The sequence below is a fragment of the Lepus europaeus genome, chromosome 21 (assembly GCF_033115175.1).
Source record: "Lepus europaeus isolate LE1 chromosome 21, mLepTim1.pri, whole genome shotgun sequence".
Classification (NCBI taxonomy): Eukaryota; Metazoa; Chordata; class Mammalia; order Lagomorpha; family Leporidae; genus Lepus; species Lepus europaeus.
In genome coordinates this window covers 25958414-25974964 of record NC_084847.1, presented here as the reverse complement: position 1 = coordinate 25974964, position 16551 = coordinate 25958414, and the positions used below count along the sequence as shown (strand labels likewise).

General features: G+C 53.3%; 1 protein-coding gene across 1 annotated transcript in view; it reads right to left on the bottom strand.

The window, feature by feature from the left end:
- Positions 1–457: 457 nt before the first annotated feature.
- The window catches only part of LOC133750238 (integrin alpha-M-like), a 53629-nt gene continuing 37535 nt past the window's right edge, over positions 458–16551 (bottom strand). Inside the window, exons 15-30 of the mRNA XM_062179714.1 lie at positions 9455–9585; positions 9187–9350; positions 7545–7699; positions 7328–7459; positions 7142–7212; positions 6820–6958; positions 6601–6723; positions 4919–4998; positions 4094–4177; positions 3685–3760; positions 2381–2488; positions 2128–2211; positions 1921–2034; positions 1727–1828; positions 1378–1488; positions 458–953 (exon numbers count right to left, since the gene is read on the bottom strand). Of these exons, the coding sequence (XP_062035698.1) occupies positions 882–953; positions 1378–1488; positions 1727–1828; positions 1921–2034; positions 2128–2211; positions 2381–2488; positions 3685–3760; positions 4094–4177; positions 4919–4998; positions 6601–6723; positions 6820–6958; positions 7142–7212; positions 7328–7459; positions 7545–7699; positions 9187–9350; positions 9455–9585 (1746 nt within the window). The 3' untranslated portion in view covers positions 458–881. The remainder of the gene's footprint in view (positions 954–1377; positions 1489–1726; positions 1829–1920; positions 2035–2127; positions 2212–2380; positions 2489–3684; positions 3761–4093; positions 4178–4918; positions 4999–6600; positions 6724–6819; positions 6959–7141; positions 7213–7327; positions 7460–7544; positions 7700–9186; positions 9351–9454; positions 9586–16551) is intronic.

Below are 16551 nucleotides of genomic sequence, written 5' to 3'. Positions count from 1 at the left end.
AACACAAAGAATACTACCATCTGTATGCAAAAGCTTGTGTGTGTGCGCACGCGCACACGTGTGCACAGCCTGGGTCCCTCTAGGAGGAGATCCAAAACCACCTGGCTTTGACTGTTCCCCCCAGACAGGACCTGAAGCCCTGGGAAGGGAGACCGTTCCCCATCTATCCTCGGGGGTCTTTTGTTGTCTTCCTATGGACATGTTTATCAAGTCACAGAAAAGGGAAGGGAAGGAGAGGAGAGGAAAGGGGAGGAAAGGGGAGGGGAAGGGAAGGGAAGGGAAAGGAAGGGAAGGGAAGGGAAGGGAAGGGAAGGGAAGGGAAGGGAAGGGAAGGGAAGGGAAGGGAAGGGAAGGGAAGGGAGAGGAGAGAAAGAAAGAAAGAAAGAAAGAAAGAAAGAAAGAAAGAAAGAAAGAAAGAAAGAAAGAAAGAAAGAAAGAACAAAAAAGCAACATGAAATCCACATGGGAGATTGATCAGTCATCCTTATCCCTCCCATGAGCGCTGGTGGGGGATGGGTTTGGACAGGCACCTGTCCTGGTTCCATTGGATCCACTCCGTCTCCTGGAGAAGATCCTGAAGCATCCTCGCCCACACACACGAGCGAGCCCAAGCTGATGCCTTTCTGCCTGAGAGCCCTGTGGAAGCATTGGTCCACGTGCACACACACACACATGCAGGTGCATACTGGCACATGCAACACACACACACACACGGAAGCCAAGCAGGTCTTTCCAGAGTGAGACATCACTGCCCCAGTCTCCCCACAGACCCATCTGTCCCACAGCCGGCGGGGGTCGGGCGGGGGGGGGAGTTGTGTGTGGCTCTGAACCAAGTCCAGTTTGCAGGGCAGGTGGCGGCCCCCTTGGCGGGGAAGCGGCTGTTACTGAGGTGGAGGCTCCTGGGGAGCGGCCTCACCCATCATGTCCTTGTACTGTCGTTTGAAGAAGCCGAGCTGTTGGGCGGAGATGGATGCGTAAGGGCCACAGCCGCAGGGGAGGTGGGGGCGCTGGTGAGGGCCTGACAGACCAGGAGGGGAGGGGGAAGGGCCACCAAGGGCAAAGACTCGTGGGGTGGGGGGTTGGGGGGGCCCTGGGAGCAGTGGCACAGGGAGCATTGGTGCTGGGGGCCAGATACAAAGCCTAACAAGAACAGCCGACCCTGTCAGAGTGGCCATTCTGGGCTGGAGGCCATCCGAAGTGCTGAACATGTCATTGATGGTGTCGTTCTACACTAAGGAAACTGAGGCACAAGCAGGCCCTGGTAGGCCCTAGGTCACACAGCCGGCAGGGAGGAGCTGGTGAGTGAGAGGAGACAGAAAGCAGGCCAGCCCAGGGCGGGGGTGGCAGCTGGGGTGCAGGGGTTTGGAGTGGGGGTACCTTGTAGAGCCCCGCGGTGATGAGGGCCAGCAGCACCAGCCCCCCGATGGAGCTGCCCACGATGAGCGGCACAGGGTCATGAACCTGGTACAGCTCCACCTTGGTCTCCGTCTAGGACGAGCATGGAGGAGGAGGTGCATGGTGGGGGTGGACTCCAGGCTTCAGGAACCTTCCCCGCTGTGATCTTGTGCACCACCCCCCAACACTCCAGCCCTCACCCCCCACTCCCACCTCCTTACTCCTCAGCTCCACCTCCTCCTGGCCCCCGCCACCCCATCTCCCTGACCTCTCCAACCCCCGCCTCCTTCCTCTCTCCCTGTGCCAGCCCCTGCGTGCCCTCGACGGGTACCTGGGCCCTCACGAAGGCGTCCTGGCCGGGAAGCAGGGTGAAAGCGGACTGGTTGAACAAAATCTCCGCCGCGCTCACCAGCAGGAGGTGGTTGTGCGCCGTCTATGGAAGGCATGGGGTGAGGGCGGCGGCTGCATCCGGGGACCTGGAAGCACCGCACCCGCGCCCTGCCACACCCCAGCACCCCCTCCTACCTTGATGTACCAGTCAAAGGAGAGGTTGCCTTGGAGGGTGACGTTAAATTGTTCCCGGTGGCTGAGGGAGGGGATGTCGCACTGAATCCTCCGGCAGACGGCGATGGAGCAGTTCTGAGGAGGGGGCAGGGGAGGGAGGTGATGGAGGGAGGCGGATGCCGGATGCCGAAAACATCCCCGTCCCGGTGCACTGGGCTCGGCTCTCACCACCACCGGGGACTTGTTCAGCTGAGCCAGGAAGTCAGAGCGAGGCGGAAGCCTCTCCTCACTGTGGCACCCACTGGAGAGGTTCTGAGGAAAGGCGAGAGGGAAAGGATGTGTGGACACCCTGGCCCTGAAGAGCCTCGGAAGGCGCTCCAGAATCCAAGGCAGGAGGCGGGCGGTGATGTTGGGCAGGACCAGGGAAGGGCTGTGCAGGCAGGAGCTGGGCGCACACCTCCCCTTGCCCAGCCGGACTCACCAGGGAGAAAGTGGGCTGTGGGTCGTCCCACACGGTCTTCTCCTGCAGCCGCACCGGCACCCAGAACACCACGCTGATGGGGAGCCTCCTCTGGCCCAGGTTGTTGAACTGCATGGGGGGTGAGGGTGGGGCAGTCTGGGTTCTGCCTTCGTTGTCTCCCCTCCCCCAACTCCTGAGTCAGCCTGCCCCTCCCCTCTGCCCAGCACACCCGAAAGAGACCCAAGTGGCCAGTGCCTTGGGGGTGGGGGGGCAGCCGAGTGGAGCCTCTGAACACATACTCCAGACATAGGTACTTGGTGCAGTGGTTAAAACACTGGCTCAGGACACCCACATCCCCTGTCAGAGTGCCTGGGCTGCAGTCCCAGCTCTGCATCCAATTCCAGCTTCCTGCTGGTGTGCACCCTGGGAGACAGCAGGCGATGCCGGGACCAGCTGAGTCCCTGTCGCCACATGGGAGACCCGCATTGAGTGCTGGCCTCCTGACTTTGGCCTGGTCTAGCCCTGGCTGTTGTAGCCATTTGGGGAGTGAATAGAAGATCTCTCTCTCTCTCTCTCTCTCTCTCTCTCTCATAAATATAAATAAATGGGGCCAATGTTGCGGCTCAGCACTTTTAGGTTGCCACCTGCAGTGCCAGCATCACATCTGAGTATCCAGTCCAGTCCCAGCCGCTCCACTTCCCATCCAGCTCCCTGCTAATGCTCCTAGGAAAGCAATGGAAGACGGCCGTTGGCTCTCTACCACCCGCGTGGGAGACCCGGGAGAAGCTCCTGGCTCCTGGATTCGGATTGGTCAAGTCCCAGCCATTGCAGCCATTTGGGGAGTGAACCAGTGGCTGGAAGAGTCTCTCTCTCTCTCTCTCTAACTCTGTAACTCTCAAATTAAATCTTTTAAAAAATCTTCTAAAAATTAACATTAATAAAAGAAACAGATTATCTTGAAAAAAATTTTAATAAATAAATAAACCCAGGTTCTAGAGCCCAAGAGGCTGCTTGGTGAGTCCCCACTTTCCGGCTAGTTACTAAGAGGGGACGGGGTGCGGGGGGGGAAGGCAGTGGGGCGGTGTTAAGGGGTCTGAGCAGGTTTTGTCCGCCCCTCAGAGAGGACAAAGTATGTTACATAATAAACATAAATAAAGGGGTCTGCACACCTGCACGCCGCCAGGGGGCGTTCCTAATGGGGTGCCTGCAAGCTTGCAGCCACGCCACGCACTGCGTGCGTGAGCCCGGCACCCATGTCTCTGTGTTCAAGTCACTTCCCTCCCCGCCTCCTTCTCCGGAGCCGCCCGCCCCCATGGCTCCCGCACCTGATATTCGTGCCGCAGAACCCGCGTGCTCTTCTCGGAGGCCGTGAAGTTGAGATATTTGGTGGATACCTCACCGCTGAAGGGAGAGAGAGGAAAGGGGTGGGAGTCGACAGAATATGAGGGATTAGGGTCCTGGGAGGGGTCCTGCGTGTGCAGTGAACAGGCACAGGGGTAGTGCAGCCGGGAGGGGGTGCCATGGATAGCATGGGGGGAGGGGAGGGGGAATGTGTGCTGGACACACAGTATGTGCCTGCTTGGGACACACACACACACACACACGCACAAATACATGCGCGTGCCCAGATCCTCAGACACACACAAGCACACGCCCAGACTCATGCACACAGCACTCAAGTGGCCGTGCCCGGCCTCCCGGTGAAGGCTCAGCCAGCGCCCCGGAAGCCAGCACCTGGTGACCACCAAGTAGACAGCGTATTTCACAGGCAGCTCCATCTGGAACTCAGATTTGCTGGTGCTGGGCATGTTGTTCTCACTGAAGGAAGAGACAGCGCTTAGCCAGCCTCCGAGCGCTGAGCCACAGCCTTGCTTTCTCCCTCTCCGCCAGCCCCACCCCCACCCCAGTCATCACGGAGTCCCAGCACACCTGTGCGTCCCCGGAACCGCCCCTGTTCTCTGCCCCTGCTCACCTGGAGTCTACATTTGCCCCTTCTACTGCGCCCTGAGTCCACCTCTGCTCCCTCCTCCACCCCAGCCCCCCTGGGGAGTGATGTCCTGGCAAAATGCCATCAGGTTTGCTCCCATGGGTTAAACCAAAAATCTCCTCCCTGAAATCCTGTGTGGTGTTCTATAGGCATAAGACATCCTGGTATGCCCAGTGCCCAGGCTCCTCTCGGCACCTGCTTCCTTCCATCTTCACGCCCACCCCAATGTCTATGCCTGTGCTTGGCTCACCCACAGCCTAACTGTATTTTCTCCAGGAATTTTCTGGGAACGCCAAGCTCCCCCGAACACTGAACATCCTTCCTTGGATCATTTGTTTCATGCTGTGTGGCTGTCACCACTTTTCTTGTCTATCTGAGCCACTAAGTGATAACCTCCGTGAGGGTGACAAGCACAAGCCAACACTCGGCACAAGGTGGTGCTCAGCCAGTGTTTGTCAAATGAATGAATGAATGATTGGATGAGCTGAAGGGAGGGAGCCAAGGTGCACCCTGGGCCAGGGGCTGGGGCTTTGAAGGGGTGAGGGATGCTTGTCACGGAGGGCACAGTGCACCTGGTCACACGGGCTTTGAGGAGCAGTTTGCTTCCCAGGTAAGCATCGGACTCCACGTAAAAGGTGATGTTAAAGGTGACCTGGAGGTGGAGAAATGAGGGGCAGTGATCAGTGTGCATCCATTGATGAGGGAATGAAGGAGGTGTGGTCCATCCAGGTGACTCGGCGATCACTCGGCAATAAAGGGAAGAGGGAGGTACTGACTCAGAACCCAGCACATATCCTAGGAACCCTTAACACACAAGAGAGAAGCCGATCACAAAGGAACTCCTACTGCCTGATTCAACTCCCTTAAAACGTCCAGAGTGCACAAAGCCATACAGAGTAGAGCAGTGGTTGCCTAGGGCCTGGGGGGATGGGAGATTTGGGGCTGATGGCCAAGGGGAGCGAAGGTGTCCTAGGGGGATAATGAAGATGCTTACAATGCATCAGGATGATGGGAACACAGCTAAAAGCCATGGACTTGTATACTTTAAATGGGAGAATTATGAGGCCACTGGCTTGGCACAGTGTGTTAAGCTGCTGCCTGTGGCTGCAGCATCCCATATGAGCACTTCTTTGAGTCCCGGATGCTCCACTTCCAATCCAGCTCCCTGCTAATGCACCAGGAGAAGCACCCAGCCCCGGCCGTGGCAGCCATCTGGGGAGTGAAATAGCGGATGAAAAGTGGATCTTTCCCTCTCTTTCCCTGTCTCTCCCTCTCTCTAATTCTGCCTTTCAAATGCATAATATACTTTAAAAAATGGAAGAATTGGAGTCAGCATTATGGCGCAATGGGTAAAGCTGCTGCCTGTAATGTCAGCATCCCATATGGGTACCAGTTCAAGTCCTGGCTGCTCTACTTTTGTTCCAACTCCCTGCTAATAACCTGGGAAAGCAGTGGAAGATGGCCTCAGTGCTTGGACTCCTGCATGCATGTGGAAGACCCGGATAAAGCTCCTGGCTCCTGGCTTTGGCTTGGCTCAGCCCTGGCCATTGAGGCCATCTGGGGAGTGAACCAACAGATGGAAGAGAGATTCTCTCTCTCTCTCTCTCTCTCTCTCTCTCTCTCTCTACCTCTCTGTAAGTCTTTCAAATAAATAAAATTTTTGTTGTTGTTTTTGTTGACAGGCAGAGTGGATAGTGAAAGAGAGAGAGAGAGAGACAGAGAGAAAGGTCTTCCTTTTCCATTGGTTCACCCCCCAATGGCCACTGTGGCCGGCGCACTGCACCCATCTGAAGCCAGGTGCTTCTCCTGGTCTCCCATGCGGCTGCAGGGCCCAAGGACTTCGGCCATCCTCCACTGCACTCCCGGGCCACAGCAGAGAGCTGGACTGGAAGAGGAGCAACCAGGACAGAATCTGACGCCCCAACCAGGACTAGAACCTGGGGTGCCGGTGCCACAGGCAGAGGATTAGCCTATTGAGCCACGGCGCCGGCCAAATAAATCTTTTTTAAAAAACAGAGAATTGTATGGTGTAAGAAGTACACATTAGTACTTCAAAAATTTCATGGAAACAGAATTAAAAGATAAATGTGGGTACTGAAAAATTTCCAAAGCCCATGCCTAGCTTTTTCATGGTATGCAATAGAGCTGTTCATAGTGTGCAATAAGCTGTTCTGTAACACAGAGGCTGTACTTTTTAAACGAGAGGAAGCGAAGTTCCTGGGAGAAGACAAAGAAGCAAGCCAGCAGTACTAACCTCCGAGTTGCCGGGGAAGATGGGGTGGTTGATGCTGCAGCTCGTGTTCTTCAAGGTCAGGGAGCCTTCGGAGGAAGGGATGGACTCACAGTCCAGGCGCCAGGAGCGTTGGGAGCGCCGGTTCTGGACGGTGAGGGACACGGAGTGGGCTGCCTCAGTCACCAGCATCAGGGGTGGTGAGGGCAAAAGTCAGCTGGAGCCCGAGGAGAATCCGGGTACCTGAGCCTCTGACACCTTCCGATAGGATAAGCCAACTGGGTCGAAGGTCACCTGAGTCCTATAGGAGTCCTCACCCTCATTTCTCACGGTCAGGGTCACGTTGAAGTCCTGGGGGCTGCCCACCACCACGGTGTCCAGGCTGTGGGAGCAGCAAGACAGGGCCATGAGACACCAAGAGCATCCCCATCTGTGCTTGGGCAGGCGGGTGGGGGGTTGGGTGTCTGGAGAGAAACCCCAGGGGACAGGGCAGCCCCAAGGGACCCCGGGGACCAGAAGAACAGGGAGGCAGGTTTGGAGGAGGTGACGAAGGAAAGAAATTCACTTCAGACTGAAGGTGACGCTGAGGTCATCCTGGCAAATGCTGTCACTGCCACAATTCTTCTCAAAGGGAAACTGCCCCAAAACAGGAGAGGACAAGGGACACGGTGAGATGTCATGAAGGGATGCTGTGACGTGGGCTCACGTGACATCAGTCTCGGTCTTTGGTCCCTCCCACCCCAGGACTCACCATACCCATGAAGAGTGTCTGAGCGTCTGCAGCCAGCACCGGCCGCAGGTTCCCGAAAGTGGACAGTGGCTTCCCCACCAGAGAGAAGTTGAGACGCAGGACGATGGGGCTAACGGAGTCCTCCACACAGTCCTGGGGGCCAGTGGGCAGTTTGGGCACCTGCTCGCCTCAGCTGTGCAAGCCCCGCCCGTCCTTGGGGAGGGCCCCGCGTGCTCACCGGTAATGACAGCTTCAACGTCTCGCACTTCGGGGTCAGCCCCAGGGTTTGCGTATGTCTGCCTGTGTTGTTCTTGGTCCTGTCGAAGATGGCCCTGGGATACTGGCGGCCAGCGTCCAGCGCCAGGTCGTAAGTGATGGTGCTCTGGATATCTCCTAGAGGAGCAGAGTGGCATGGTGGTGAGCGCCCGGGGTGTGGAGTCAGCCAGACGGGCTCTCTGCCCCCAGCTCCTTCACTCCACCGATGCATGGCCCTGGGAAGGTCAGACTGACATCTCTGAGTCCCAGTTCCTTATTTTCAGAGTGAGGAAATTAATTACACCTTTCCAGTGGTGAAAATGAAAGAAATGCAATGAAGTGAAAGAAAATGAAATGCCCACAAAGCACTGGGCACCTGCCCATTATAAGTGCTCAATAAACAGGGGCTGTTCCGTTACATACTAGAAAATTAATGGTATTTTTCTGACTGCTTTTTGAATTATTTTTCTCTTTGTCATTGGTCCTTAGCAGTCTGAAGATAAGATTTTGTAAGTAATCGTTTCTTAAGAGATTTATTTATTTATTTGAAAGAGAGAGAGAGACGAGAGAGCTTCCATCTACTGATTCATTCCCCAATTGGCCACAGTGGCCAGGACTGGTCCAGGCCAAAGTCAGGAACCCAGAACTCCATCCAGGTCTCCCACATGGGTGCAGGGGGCCAAGCACTTGGGCCATCCTTCGATGCTTTCCCAGGTGCATCAGCAGGGAGCTGGATGGGGAATGAACCAGTCAGGACTGGAATCAGCGCTCCAATATGTGATGCCAGTGCCTCAGGCTGTGGCTAAACCCACCGCACCACAACATCAACCCTTTATAAATAATCTTGATGTCTTTCACTGGTTTTTATTTATTTATTTATTTTTAAGATTTTATTTATTTATTTGAGAGGTAAAGTTACAGTGAGAGAGGGAGAGGCAGAGAGAAAGGTCTTCCTTCCATTGGTTCACCCCCAAATGGCCGCTACAGCCGGCGCGCTGCACCTATCCAAACTCAGGAGCCAGGTGCTTCCTCCTGGTCTCCCATGTGGCTGCAGGGCCCAAGCACTTGGGCCATCCTCCACTGCCTTCCCGGGCCACAGCAGAGAGCTGGACTGGAAGAGGAGCAACTGGGACAGAATCCAGCGCCTCAACCAGGACTAGAACCCGGGGTGCTGGCACCGCAGGCGGAGGATTAGCCAAGTGAGCCGTGGCACCGGCCTAATGTGCGTTCTTGAAGGCGGCAGGTGATGGCTCAAGTACTTGGGTCCCTGCCACACTCACATGGGAGACTTAGATGGAGCTCCTGGTTCCTGGCTTTGGCCTGGCCCTGCCCTGGCTTTTTTCTGGGGGGTAGGCATTTGGGGAACAATGAACAGATGGGAGATCTCTCTCATGCTGTGTCTCTCTGCCCTTCAAATACATTAGATAAATATATTTTGTGAAGCATGCTCACAGATATGGGTCCTTGGTCCCCTGAGACACTGAAAGGACAAGGAGGAGTCACACCTCTCTGAGGAGGTTTGCAGGACCTTCACACCCAGAGCCTGTTTGCTTGGAGCCACTCGGCTTTCCTGGGCACCCCTGCAATGCCAGGTGGATCTGAGCTTTGCCACCCCAAAACCTCACCTTCACGCAGCCGATCCCGGGTGCTCTTGCGGACCCGGAGGCACACTCGGACCTCCCCGGCTGGCTTTACCCGAGCGTCCTGCTCCCGACACTCAAACACACTCCTTGCCACTTCCCTGGGTGTGAACTCCATGGACGCCTCAACTCTCAGCACCGGCTGGGACCTGTGGGGACACCACGGGAGGACCACGGTGGGGGAAGGGCGACTCAGGCAGCACAGAATTCTTTAAGGGGAGACTCCATGGGGTGCTCCGAAAGGGCTTCTCACCTGAGCAGCAGCACCTGTCCCTCGGCCCCTACAGACAGGTCCACCAGGCCATCCTGGGTGAGGTCCTGACCCCCGCTCAGCGCCTGCCCGAAGTACTGAAGCCGGGGGGAGAGCTGGGCACCTGCGATGCGCTGAGGGGAGACAGGAGAGAAAAGGAGGAGGAAGGAGCCGGGCCGAGGGGGACTCAGTTGCTCCACTCATGTCTCTTCTCCCACAACTCATCAAGGGACGTAGGGCAACTTACAAAAGTTTCAACTCAGGGGAGTGGAACTTGAAACTCCATAACTTGAGATAGCAGGCTAATTTGTAACTTGATAATTTTTGTAGGGTCATGAATGGTATTATAGAATATCCACATGACCTTTAACAACAACAACAAAGTTTCCCACCCCTGTAGGAAATAAACATATGATTTGGCTCAGCTGAATCTCCTTTGCATGGGCAGGATAATGCCAACACTGATCTAACCAAAATTAGCATATAAACAGGAGGGGGAGTTAATATGTGCCAGGAAGGAGGTGGAGAGAGAGTGCTGTGCTGGTGTTCCCTGGGGAGAAGAAATATTCTGTATCCATTTGCACCTGCTGCAGAGTCCAGATCTTGAGTGCTAGGAACAGTAGGGCAGCAAACCTGGAAGGGCAAGTACATTTTTGACACATGATTTCATCTCCTTTGCATATACACCCTGTAGTGATATGGATAGGTCACATACTAGTTCTATTTTTTTAAAGATTTATTTTATTTATTTGAAAGACAGAGTTACAGAGAGAGGTAGAGACAGAGACAGAGACAGAGAGATCTTCCATCCACTGATTCACTTCCCAGATGGCTGCAGCAGCCAGAGCTTCGCCAGAAGCCAGGAGCCAGGAGCTTCCTCTGCGTCTCCCATGTGGGTGCAGGGGCCCAAGGACTTAGGCCATCCTCCACTGCCCTCCCAGGCCACAGCAGAGACCTGGATCAGAAGTGGAGCAGCCAGGGCTCAAACTGGTGCCCAAATGGGATGCCGGCGCTTCAGACAGGGCTTTAACCTGCTGCACCACAGTGCTGGCCCCAAACTAGTTCTATTTTTAATCATTTTTTAAAATGTAATTTTATTTGAAAGGCAGAGACAGAGACAGACTTTGGATCCACTAGTTCACTCCCCAAATCCTGGCAACAGCCAGAACTGGACCAGGAGCTGGAAATTCAATCTGGGTCCCCCTTGTGGGTAGCAAGGACCCAAGTACTTGAGCCATTACCTCCTAGGGTGCACATTAACCGGAAGCTGGAACAAGATGCAGAGCTGGGACTCGAACCCAGGCCCTCCAATATGGGATGTGGCTGTCCCAGGTGGTGGCTTAACCGCTGAGCTGAAACCTGTCCCTATTGTTAGCTTTATGTGGAAACTCCGCACTGGTATCCACAGCATCTGCTCTAATGTACATTCCCGCCATCAGGATGTCAGTTCCTTCTCTCAGCACCCTTGTCAGTATTGCCATCCTTCGTCTTTTTGATAATACTAACAGCCAGTTTAAGTGAGATGATATGTCATTGCAGTTTTGTGTTTCCCTGTTGATGAGTGATATTGAGCATTTTTTTTGTATAATTGTTGGTCATTTGCATGCCTTCTGTTGAGAAATGTCTATTCAAGTCTTTTGCCCATTTTTTACCTGGTAGAATTAGACAATGGGAGGGGCTGGCACTGTGGCATAGTGGGCTAGACTTTTGCCTACGGGCGCCAGCATCCCATATGGGCGCTGGTTTGTGTCCCTACTGCTCCTCTTCTCATCCAGCTCCCTGCTAATGGCTTGGGAAAGCAGTGGAAGATGACCTGAGGGCTTGAGCACTGCACCCACATGGGAGACCCAGAAGAAGCTCCTGGCTCCTGGCTTCAGATCAGCACAGCTCCAGCCACTGCAGCCATTTGGGGAGTAAACCAGCGGATGGAAGACCTCTCTCTCTCTCTCTCTCTCTCTCTCTCTCTCTCTCTGCCTCTGCCTCTCTCTGTCTGTAATGCTACCTCTCAAATAAATAAATAAAATCTTAAAAATGTATTATCTAAATACACAATGGGATATTACTCGGTCCCTCTCCAAAAAACAAAAGAAAACAAACAAACAACATCAACAACAAAAAGAAGGCCAGTCATTTGCAGCTACGTGGGTGGAATCAGAAGACATGAAGCTAAGTGAAACAGAAAAACAAATACTATGTGACTTCCCCCATTTGTGGGAACTGAAAGATTGATCTCATAGAAGCAGCGAGCGGATTTGGGCCGGCGCTGTGGTGTAGCAGGTAAAGCTGCCGCCTGCAATACCAGAATCCCATATGGATGTTGGTTTGAGACCCGGCTGCTCCACTTCCAATCTAGCTCTCTGCTATGGCCTGGGAGAGCAGTAGAAGATGGCTTGGGGATGGGAGGGTGGGTATGAGGGGAAGAACTGCTATATCCCAAAATTTGTACCTATAAAAATTATATTTATTAAATAAAAGCTTTCTATAAAATAAAAAAAGAAGATGGCCCAAATCCTTGGGCCCCTGCACCCATGTGGGAGACCCAGAAGAAGCTCCTGGCTCCTGGCTTTGGATTGGCACAGCTCCAGCCATTGCGACCAATTGAGGAGTGAACCAGTGGATGGAAGACCTCTCTCTCTCTCTCTCTCTCTCTCTCTCCCTCCCTCCCTCCCTCCCTCCTTCTCTGCCTTTCCTTCTCTCTGTGTAACTCTGACTTTCAAACAAATAAGTAAATCTTAAAAAAAAAAATAAGCAGTCATTGGAACAGTGACAGGGAAGGGGAGGGGCGGAGAGAAGTTAGGTCATGGGCACCAAAACACCACCAGAAAGGAGGATTTTGCTCTGTGCTCTACAGCACGGTGGGGTAACTATAGCCAACAATGACTTAGGACATATTTCAAAATAACTAGAGAGGAGACACCAGCAGTTCCCAACGTATTGAAATGATAACTGTTTAAGGAAGTGGAAAGGCTAACCACCCTGATTTCATCATTCCACATTATATGCAGGTATCAGATTACTGTACTGTGCTTCATAAACACAGACAAGGAGCTGGCATTTGGCACAGCAGTTAAGGCGCCACATGGGATGCCCACACCCCATACCAGAGTGCCTGGGTTCAAGTCCTGGCTTCACTTCTAATTCCAACTTCCTGTTGATGTCTACCCTGGGAGGCAGCAGGAAACGGCTCAAATACTTGGGTCCCTCCACCCACATAGGGGACTCAAACTGAATTCTTAGCTCCTGGATTTGGCCTGGTCCAGTTTCAGCTGTCGTAAATATTTGAAGAATGAACCAGCCAATGGAAGCTCTTTCTCTCTGTGTGTGTATGTGTGTGTGTGTGTGTGTTTCACACAGAAGTAGCAAAAGGATCATGCTACTTGGGCATATGGAAAATTATTGAAAAAGCTGCAGAAATGTGCAGGGAATTGTTTTTCACGATGAGTCTTTCAGGAGCACCTTAACTCTATAAAAATAACACTGAAGGAGGCGGTGCTGTGGCATAGTAGATAAGGCTGTTGCCTGCAGTGCTGTCATCCCATATGGGCGTTGGTTTGAGACCCGGCTACCAGCTACTCCACTTCCAATCCAGCTCTCTGCTGTGACCTAGGAAAGCAGTGATAGATGGCCCAAGTGCTTGGGCCCCTGCACTCACTTGGGAGACCCGGAAGAAGCTCCTGGCTCCTGGCTTCGGATTGGTGCAACTCCGGCTGTTGCAACCATTTGTGGAGTAAACCAATGCATGGAAGACTTTCTGTGTGTGTGTGTGTGTGTGTGTGTGTGTGTGTGGAAGCTGGGCTGCAGGAAGCGCCCTCCATCCGAGCTTGGGTGGTGGTACTGGGTTTACTGTTACGCAAAAGTCCATCCCTTCAGATCCACTTCCTGCATGCATTACACATCGATTTTTAAATAAGAAAACTGTGCACTAATCTGTTGGAGGGAAGTTGGGTTTGGAAATTATGCAAATTGACGAGGTTGTCATTGTCCAAACGCTGACCACTTCCAGCTTCAGTCACAAGAAAAAAGAAGTAAAAAATGCAAACAGCAGAACAATAGAAGAACATGATTCTTTTTTTGTTTTAATTTATTTGTTTGTTTCGGAGAAACAAAAGGACAGACAGCTCCCATCTGTGGGGTCACGCCCCAGTGCACACAACAGCCATAGCTGGGGATTAGGGCCAGGGCCAAGAGCCGGAAATTCAACCTGGGTCTCCCACGTGGGTGGCAGGGGACCTGACTACTTAAGCCATCAAGACTGTAATAGGGCAGCCACTTTGGTGTAGCAGGTTAAGCCACAACCTGAGACATCGGCATCCCATATGGGTGCTGGTTTGAATCCTGGCTGCTCAGCTTCTAATCCAGCTTCTTGCAAATGTGTCAGGATGGCAAACAGAAAACAGCCCAAGTGCTTGGGCCCCTGCCATCCAGGGAGCCCTGCATGAAGTTCCTGGCTCCTGACTTTGGCTCAGCCCAGCTCAGGGCCGTTTTTGGCCATTTGGGGAGTGAACCAGCAGGTGGAAGAGCTCCACTACCACCCCCTTCTCTGGATGTGTCTCTCCCTCTCTCTGTAACTCTGCCTTTCAAATAAATCGTGAACAAAAAGACTGTAACAACATGCAAGCAACTGTAACAAAAATAAAAGGAAAACTGAAGAGTTCAATCCCCATTCACAGGAAGAATAAACACGCAGCAAAGAAAACAGAAGGAAACAAGATGACCACAGTCGCACCATCTCAGAAGTCATTTCACGCGCTGCTCTCAGCCCTGGCTGTGCCTAAGGAGTTTGTAGCGCGCACCACGGCCTGCCTGCTGGATTCCTCCATGCACATGAAGCCCTAGCACGGAAAACGTAATTGACAATGGGAAATAATCAGACCAGTTCTCACCCCTGAGATGGAGAGGGGAAACACATCAACTGGGAAAGCACCAGAGAGAACTTTCTGGGTTGTGGCAGGCATTTGGCAGAGCAGTTAAGGCGCTGTGAGGGACACTCACATCTCCATCTCACAGTGCCTGGGTTCGAGTCCCAGCTCCACTTCTGATTCCAGCTTCCTGCTAATGAGCACCCTGGCAGGGAGCAGGGGATGGCTCAAGTGCTTGAGTCCTGCCAGCCACATGGGAGGCCTGCATGGAGTTCCCAGCTCCTGCCTTTGGCCTGGCCCAGCCTGGCTGTTACAGGCATTTGGGGAGCAAACTAGAATTAGAAGATCTCTCTCTCTCTCTTCCTCCTTCCCTGCCTGTCTCCCTCCCTCCTTCTCAAATAAATATAAATAAATATTTTAAAAATAACTTTCTGGGTTGCTGAATGAAGTTCTGCATCTTTTTAAAAAAGATTTACTTATTTGTTTATTTATTTGAAAAGCAGACTTACAGAAAGGCAGAGGGAAGGAGGGAGGGGTGAGGGGGAGAGAGAGAGATTGAGAGAAAGAGAGAGAGAGAGGTCTTCCATCTGCTGGTTCACTTTCCAAATGGCCAAAACAGCTGGAGCTGGGCTGATCTGAAGCCAGGAGCCAGGAGCTTCCTCCAGGTCGCCCACGCGGGTGCAGGGGCCCAAGGTCTTGAGCCATCTTCTACTGCTTTCCCAGACCACAGCAGAGAGCTGGATTGGAAGGGAACAGCTGGGACTTGAACTGGCACCCACATGGGATGCCAGCACTTCAGACAGCGGCTTTACACACTACATCACAGTGCCAGCCCCTATGTTCTGCATCTTGGTAGGTGTATTAAAGCTCATTGAATAATTAAAGATTTGTGCATTTCCTGTCTATACATTTTATCTTAGAAATAACTAAACAAATATCTAATTCTAGCGAGGAGGTGAAGTACGCTGACACTGCAACTTAATCTGAAATGCATTAAAAATTGAAATGAGTGGCTGGCGCCACGGCTCACTAGGCTCATCCTCCGCCTGTGGCACTGGCACTCCAGGTTCTAGTCCCAGTTGGGGCTCCAATTCTGTCCCAGTTGCTCCTCTTCCAGTTCAGCTCTCTGCTGTGGCCTGAGAAGGCAGTGGAGGATGGCCCAGGCGCTTGGGCCCTGCACCTGCATGGATACCAGGAGGAAGCACCTGGCTCCTGGCTTCAGATCAGCGCAGCGCACCAGCCGTGGAGGCCATTTTGGGGGTGAACCAACGGAAGGAAGACCTTTCTCTCTGTCTCTGTCTCTCTCACTGTCTAACTCTGCCTGTCAAAAAAATAGAATGAAATGAGTGAATGGTGTTGGGAAGATGGTAGAATCATACTGGCAACCATGCACAGGCAAGTACACCACCCGGAATGTCTCAGAACTTGGACGGGAGGCTGAAACACCTCACTGGACTGCAAAACAGAAAAGCCAGAGTGGAGGGATCCCAAGGTACCAGGGATCATTCTGTCGGGCCCCTTCTGCAGAACGGCACTGCACTGCACAAAGTCCCTCAGTCCATGGTTCCCAGAGTGGGAAAGGTGAGTTGGAAGCAGCCAATCAGCTTCCCCGCCAGTCTGAGACTTCACAGGATTCTCACTCCTGGCTCATCCCTCAGGAAACACTGGGTGCTCGGGCAGCACCAGATCACCAGCAGCAGCTGGAAACGAAGAACGAGAGTGGGGCTAACAGCACCCAGCACGTGGATCTCTGTAGTCCAGCTACAGTCGAGAAGCGAGCCAACAGCACCACACTGCAGGAAGCCCAGTCCACAAGCCTTCCAGGCTCAAATCCACAGCAGCTTGCACACTCCCAGCATGGCACCCTCCCTAGATCACTGCAGTTCAGTGATCATCCCAGAGGGAGCAGCTGCCCCTGCTCAACCCCAGCCACTGGGCAGCTTCTCCACCAAATCCCGGCAATCGGCTGAAGCGTGCCTTAGGCCAGGGACAAGGCACGTCCACAGGTATCTACAGATCATGACCTCAAGTTCTGTGCATCCTAGGTGCCCAGGCAGCAACTCCAGAGACCTCACCTGGCTTTGGAGCCCATCACACGGCCCTGACCAAATACAGATTCCAAACAGCAGGACCACCCAGCCAAAGAATACACTCTTCAATGCTGGTCACGTAGAGGCAATTGCAGAGCCCAGCCAACAGCCCCACCTGAAGGCAGAGTCCAGCCAGGAGTCCAGGTAGCAG